At 32.3% G+C, this 8,018-nt stretch overlaps 1 protein-coding gene across 1 annotated transcript; it reads right to left on the reverse strand.

Moving 5' to 3' along the window:
• Positions 1–102: 102 nt before the first annotated feature.
• On the reverse strand, positions 103–6,419 carry HELRODRAFT_98272 (hypothetical protein). Its single transcript, XM_009015700.1, has 19 exons — positions 6,272–6,419; positions 5,506–5,823; positions 5,255–5,323; positions 4,972–5,035; positions 4,592–4,680; positions 4,263–4,427; positions 4,156–4,194; positions 3,913–4,052; positions 3,538–3,655; positions 3,033–3,070; positions 2,521–2,645; positions 2,076–2,215; positions 1,744–1,836; positions 1,506–1,598; positions 1,232–1,383; positions 961–1,134; positions 687–856; positions 526–594; positions 103–416 (listed from the first exon to the last, which is right to left on the reverse strand). Exons 2-19 carry the CDS (start codon positions 5,758–5,760, stop codon positions 253–255), a joined length of 2,157 nt encoding a protein of 718 aa, XP_009013948.1. The 5' UTR covers positions 5,761–5,823; positions 6,272–6,419; the 3' UTR covers positions 103–252.
• Between the last annotated feature and the right edge of the window lie 1,599 nt (positions 6,420–8,018).

The following is an 8,018-nucleotide window of genomic DNA, read 5'->3' on the forward strand; positions in this document are numbered from 1 at the left end:
ACCTAAGTTTAAATCTGGAAAGCTCGGGTTCACAATGTACGCCGCGCAAATGAAAGGGTCATTGAGCAAAATTTGTGAGCACTCATTAGGTAAGACGATTATTGAAAATGACTTTGAAATTTGAAAATGAAAATTAGTTCACCCGACAAATCAAACGCGACTCTACATGGCAGTGTATAATCGTCGGCACTGAAAAACAAACTCACGAGTCAAATCTGCATAAATAAACTGACGCAAACAAAAATCATATAATCAAAAATTAAAAATTGAAAGATTATCAAAATCTGTGAAGCCAAAATTCTGAGTGCCGATTGAGACGTAGCCCTTGGTTGGAATATTTTCATCACCCTTCTGGAAGTGCCCCTCCATCACCAGGGTGCCATCTATGTAGGCCTCGTAACTTTTACCCTGAACAATAAAACAAGTGACCCGCTAATTATTACGATAATAGCTATTACAGACGAACATTATTTATAATCAGTTATAATTTAAGCCATTAATCACCATAAGAACTTGCCTGAACACTTAACGTAGCTCTATACCACTGGTTTGCCTCTAACTTTACTGAGATACTTTCAACAAGAAGAGTTCTTGCTGCAATGAGAATAGAAATAGAAATATAAACAGAACCAACAACGCCACAAGTATATACAAACAACATCATCCAACCAACAACGATTTCTCACAGATATCCAAATATAGATTTAATCTTTGCTCCTTGATTGACAGGTAGAAAAATACCCCGGTAGTAAGGAATGTCGTGCACCCACCATGATCAACTCTGACCGCTACGTAAGCTCCGTGTGAACTGTTCACGAACGGAAACATGACGTCTACACTGACCTCTGTGTCCGTCCTAAATGTTTGACAAATTTATTTCAAATGTAAATTAACAAACCGCTTTCATGAAAAAAATATACACATCTATAAATTGTATTTAACATCTAAATATAAACCAACCAATCAGAATCACCGATGACGCCCATAGGTGTGGTCTGTACAAACGGGCACCAATGAACGGGCGCATTTAATATGACCTGTCTCATGACCTTGTTATGTCTTCTGTAATTGGTTGACCTGATTTCAAAAACGCCCACCTGCTGAGAAAAGGCAACTGCTTCTTGGTATTCCCGATAGCCTATGTAACCAAAGAGGATAAATAAGTAGAAAAATATGTAAAATTTTATTCCAATAAATTAATTTCCAAAATAATGAAAAATTAACTAACTACTAACTTTCAAAATCATCCTTATAGACACTCGGGAATTTTCCACTTTGAGGGCTGACGTATCTGGGCTTGCCCTTGAACCCTGTACTGAGTGTTGTCAGTGTGTAGATGCTGTTGACGGACAGGTTGAGTGGATCGATTCGTCCTTCATTCACCTTCATCGTGATTGGTTAGGAATTGATCAAGTGTTACACACACATCTACAAACAGTACGAACACTTACATACAGACACACACACACACACACATACACACACACACAGACAAACATACTGACGGTTATTTTTCCCAAATAGTTAAACAGAAGACTGTCATTGTTATCCTCGGTTAATATTGACCTCCAGAGATGAAGATACGTTCTGTTGCGCGCCTGAAAATCAAAATGTCAATCAAATATTTACCTCTTTGGGAGCACACACAAACATGCAAACATACACACACACACTAACATACAAACAGTAACACACACAAACACACACATGCACATATACAAACAAACACACACACATACATACAAGGTCTCCTTTGAGAGCCAGGTTAGCAGTTTGCTGGAGAACTTTCATTGGGAAGGCTGGCGGTCTGTTGCAGAATTTATTTTCCGAGGTGTCCTTATATTGAATAAAAAAGGACGAAAAAAATATCTATAAAAAATTATATTTTTAAAAGTAAACCGAGATCAGAGCTGATTTCAACGTAGTAATCAATCACAAAAAATACTGGATTTTTAAACGCAAGCCAAGTTAGAAACTAATCAAAATCTATTTATAGTTCGTTCGTTCAATGGAAGATGAAATAAACAAAATGAACAACAACAGAAAAAGTTACAGAAGATAAAATATCTCACAACCATCGTCTCAATAACAATGGTGAACTCGTCCAAAGATGGACTGACAAGCGTGACGTAACTTCCGCCGAAGTTTAACCAACCGACACCCCGCTCAACGTTCAAATATCGCCAGCCAATCTCTGTAAACTGTGTTGTATGGGCTGAAATATGATTGGACGAATAAATTAACTGGGTCGAGTGTGCTAAAACATGATTAGACGGAAAAACAAGCCAAATGAAATTGAGTGGTTGTAGATAAGTCATATAAGAAACAAATTCAATTTTCAAATCAATAAAGACAGTCAAAAATTTATAATTACAAATAGTCTACTAAATGTTTCTCGTGATCTCAATAACATCTATTACCGTTATTAATTTCGGAATTTTTGATTTATTACTCTGTCTAGCAATTAAAAAATCAATAACCAATCAATCAATCCATCAATCAACCAGAGAAGAAACCAACCCATAGCCCAAATAGGCACCCCAACTTCATAGTGACCAGACCACGGTTCATTCGCCATCATCATGCCCTTTCCATCGTAACTCATGCCAGGGTAGAAACCACACAACATGTTCCAGGCTATCAAACTTCGATCGCAACATCAATATTTATCATCATCATTAAGTATTATTACTATAACAACAACAACACACGTTTAGACGACATTTTCCCCGAGATCGGGGGTTGCCGTTTGGCTACCTATGATGAAACCGAAATACCCCTCCACGCCATCCACATCTGTCACTAGCCTCAGTATCACGCAACCCCGCTTTCACCCTGTCCTTCTCCACCTGCTCTCTCCATCCCAATCGCGGACGACCCCTTCCTACCACTCCTTCAACCTCGAACTCCAACGCTTGCCTAATCCCGACCCTTTCATCCCTTCTCAACACATGTCCATACTTATAACTATAAGTACAAATAATAATAATAATTATTATTATTATTAACAAGATGACTCACATACGACTGACCTCGTGTACTGACCAATCAGGTAATTTCTATTCAGTAGCTATATTTAGAATTTATTACAATTATGTATGTAGCATAATAAAGAACAACGTTACACACACACACACACACACACACAACACACACACACACACAAACAAACAAACACAAAAACACACAGACACGCATATATAATATATATATATATGAACTAAAGAAACTTGAAAATGAGTTACGATCAACCGTTAGAAAAATCGAAAAGTTGGAAGTTAAGTAATGCCGAACATGCTGTGATTTTCATCACTAATTGCATATATATATATGTATATATATAATGCAGCATGAATTCAGAAAATGAGTTTATTCTGAATTTTAACAAACTAAACGTTCCCCATAAAACTTTAGCGAGAAAAATCGAAAAAACGAACTAAGAACATATTAACGCCAAACATTCGGTAGAATTTATAGAATATTGTAAAAATTATGGCCTATTAACAACATATGTATATATATATACATAACCCTAACCCTGGCCATACAACCACCGCCCTCCTGATAGTGATCGCTGCTCCAGTCTTCAGAAGACCAGAGAGGTTTATTTAATGTCAAGGACTGCTTAGTCGATTGCGAACCCATATAATGTGTGCTGTGATGATGAAGATAGTTGTGATGATGATGATGATTGTCAATACTAATGATGATAGTAACGATGATGAAATTGATGATAGGTACGGTGGGGATGTAAAAAAACCAACTGGTGCTGTCATGTAGTAACCAGGTTCGAATGCAAGAGAGATTAAAATCTATAAAATGATATGTGTGCGGTGTCAACTGACACCAGAAAATAAATATTTTCATCACTACTTTATTATTACTAATACTACTATTACTACATTTTTTTACCCTATTATATCAACGGCCTGAAATAATTCAGGATCTTTGGTGACGTCATCAACTATTGTCCAGGCCCCACCAGGTAGCTGGTCCCCGGCGACCAACTTAACACTCGTCATGTTGTGCTTGTCTAACAATCTTCTTAGTGTCTGCGTTTTTTGTTGTCTCGAGTTTGATGACGAGGTCAGATAACATTAATTACAATAATATAAATTACATCACAGATAACACCAAAGTACATGAACGTATCACCTTGATTAACTCCTTATTATAAGGCTTTTCATTCCAGATCTGAAAAATAGTTGTCTCTCATTGACGATGATGTAATGTAATTGCACTAGCAAAATAAAACAACAAACCCCTAAACAGTAGATGTCTATATCGTAATACTTTTTAGCCCCTAAAACCCATTTAACTAGGTACATCCCTGTTTTAGTGACGTCATAATAGGGTGTCCATTGGCCCCCGCTCAGCCAACCAGGGTAGCCCCAGGAGAGACCACAAAAACGAATTTTAGGGTTGCGCTGTTGAGATTAATAGGAGATTGTAAAAAGTTAAAAGATATACGAAATTTTAAATGATTGATGGTATAGTTATTAGAATACGACTAATATTTGATGGCGGGAAATTGTGATGATGACGTGATGATGATGAAGATGATGATAATGAAGTGATAGTAAGTAACCACCTTCTTAGCCTCTACCATCAGCTGCCACTCGTAACCCCTCTGGTAGTTCTCGTCAAACTCTTCGTGCATGTGTGAGGACTCCGTGCCCTCTGGTGGAAAAATGTAAAGATGTCTTATTGAAAATAATAAATGAAAAACTTCTCTAATAATTAGGACTTTTTTCATTATTATTATTCTTTAAAAAATAAGAATCCGACAGATGCAGAGCAGAAACCGTTACAGCGTGCAAGGCAATGGTATGAGATGGCCTCGGATATATATATAATGGTAACGAAAAGAAAATGAATAGGCGTCCTAATTAAAGATGTTGCAAATAATTTTTTTCTTCCTAAATCCTAATCAAGAAGTGTTTAAAAGGTAGTAGTAAGTCATTAGCAAACCTGAACTCTGGGCATCACCGCCGATCTCAACTTTGAAGATTTGAAAACCGGCTCCGAATTTTGGCTGTGGAAAAAAGTGTCGACACGTTTGAATTAAAAACGTGTTAAGATTTGCACTTAGTAAAACTTTCAAAACTAGGAATATAATATATTATATAATAGAAAAAACATTCTAATACGTCGTAAAAAAAATTTCAACCTGTGATAACTATACAAAGAAGACGATATGCAACGGTAATGAGATTTAAATAAGTTGAAAGAATGATAATTTCAGCAGATGTACCTTGAATAAAAAATCTAGAATGTCACTTTTGTACGGCTCAGGATAGTCAGACAATAGCTTCGAAGTGGCCTTTATATTATATGACAAAAGGGGTATTGTTGATTATTTAGAATTTAAATAATAATTATACAATTATAAATAAAATAATTAAAAATTATGAAAAATACTGATCAACTAACTCATAGCTGGACAATATATATTTTTCTATCAAACTAAAAAAAGACAAAATAAATAAAGAGAAAATACATTACCCCTCCCCCACTAATAGCACCAACACCGTCAAAAGTTCTTCCAAACCCATCAGAGTAATCAAAGTAGTAGGTACCATTACAAGTACTAGCATCACTCGAACCTGCAACCTGGGGTGATGCTGCTCGTGGCATTGCAGTAATTAGCAGTAGCCACGGTAAAATACTCCGTTGTAGGTAAAATATTACTGCTACTGCTATTGAGGTTGATGTGATTACATTACTTTCACGAACTGCACGCTTCTGCAAGTTTCCCATTTCATTTACTGCTTGTGTCCCTTATTTTGAAAATGTTTTTGTTTCAAAATTCGAATTTCTGATCTGAAATTCAAAATTTAAATTGATCAAATTCATTTGGAAGATGGATTTAATATAAATAATTACATTTGAAAAATCATTCCAATATCTATATTCAATCATATATGATTAGATATAAGCACTAGATAGACATGAATAATTAAATAATTGTAATATATTAGAATTACATTAGATCTATTCTAAACTAAACAATATCTTTTGGTGAAAATTAGTTTTTGAGCTTAGTCATATAATATATCAAAGAGTGAGGTTAGCAAGTGATAACTTAACTAATAATTATATCATAATATTTAATTTTAATTGTTGATTATTTTTTAATTTTAATAATATTTTAATAATGATTGAAAATTGCAAAAGAAACTTATGAAAAGCTAGCAAATGTTTGTTAAACAGAACTACATCAAACGAAGTTGTTGGCTTCAGACAAGTCAAAAAAAAAGTTATAACATACCCAAGCCAAGTAAGTGGTCACATATCTGATCAGAATAAACAATAAAAAGAGTTTTTAAAAATTTATTTAACCAATCAAAACTATTTATTGTACTACTCTCTCTTTTCTAAAACTCTCTCTAACCACTAATTCCAAATCTCCAACCCCTAATCTAAACTAAACTATTTATTAAGTATTAATTTCTTTTGAGTATTAATCTTTTATTTATTTATTAAGAATTTATTTTATTTTAAATTCAAAAAAAGTTAAATGGCTTTTAAAAGTTAACTAGTTCCAAAACTATAAGAAATAATTATATAGCGCGTAACAATTGAAAAAAACTTAACATCACCCACTTACAGCACCCACTTACAGAGGCGACAACCAACAGACTCTTTAATCATTGCACAAAATTATACCATACAGAAATTATTGCAAATTAACTCTATAAGACTATTCAAATTAAACAATAATAACAATTAATATAGTAGAAGAAACACGAAAAATCAGAATGAAATTAGTAATATTATTAAAACTATCAATATAAATGACACTCATTGTATCTTGCGTGTATAAATGATACTCTTTGTATCTTGTGTCTATAAATGATACTCTGTGTCTTGTTAAGAAAAACATGTCTAAACAATATTTATTAAACAATTAAACAAATATATACCAGAATGGAATTCACATATAAGTATACATCTCTATACACACATATACAAATGTATACATAAATATAGATACACACACATACGTATGTGATATACAAACACACATATTTATATACATAAACATATATATATATATGTATGTACGTCTGTGTGTTAAGTAAATATATTATTATGATGTTATATAGTAATAGCTGTTATATGCTATTATATTATATATTATACAATTATATAAATATATATATATTTATATAAATATAAATAATTATATAAATATATATATATATTTATACAATTATATATATATATATATATTTTGGTAACAGACTATTGTTAACGCAACATTTCAAAAATTCAACACTACTTTCAACATTGTTCAACTTTTTCATATTTCTTTTTAATTTATTAATTTCCGAGAAATTAGACATTTTATTGTTTTTTTTTTAAATTTTTATTAAATAAATTTGCAAATAGCTATTTCGAGTTATAAATAACTCATCTTCAGTGCATTATATATAAGGTATGTAAGATATTTGATATAAAGGAACAAGTAATTATTAATTTATATAAATTATTTAATTAAAACAGAAAACCAATAAAGTAAATTTAATAACTATAAACATTGTTAATATTTAATATTGTTGGATAAGATATTTAATATAATATATTTACACAACACACAACAACAACAGCATGAACAATAACAACAACAACAGTGCCAACAATGTAGATACCAACGCCACAACCCACAGCGCAAATATCACTTGCAAATGGAACATCATCACAAGAAGCAAGAAGAACCACAGCAATGATAATAATAATAATAACGTTAACAATAATAATAATAATAATGTTTTTAAATATTGTCAAAATAATATTAATAATATGTAGTTAATTAAATAAATTAATTCGCGCTTCTCGGCTGAGCGTTGATATTTACCTTAACAACCATAATATAAACAATCTCGCCGTTAAAAAAAAAAAAAAATTTTTTTTAATTTTAAAAATCGCGTTTTATATTGTTTATAGTTATTAAATTTACTTTATTGGTTTTCTGGTTTAATTAAATAATTTATATAAATTAATAATTACTTGTT

This window comes from Helobdella robusta (assembly GCF_000326865.2).
Source record: "Helobdella robusta unplaced genomic scaffold HELROscaffold_16, whole genome shotgun sequence".
NCBI classification, from domain to species: Eukaryota; Metazoa; Annelida; class Clitellata; order Rhynchobdellida; family Glossiphoniidae; genus Helobdella; species Helobdella robusta.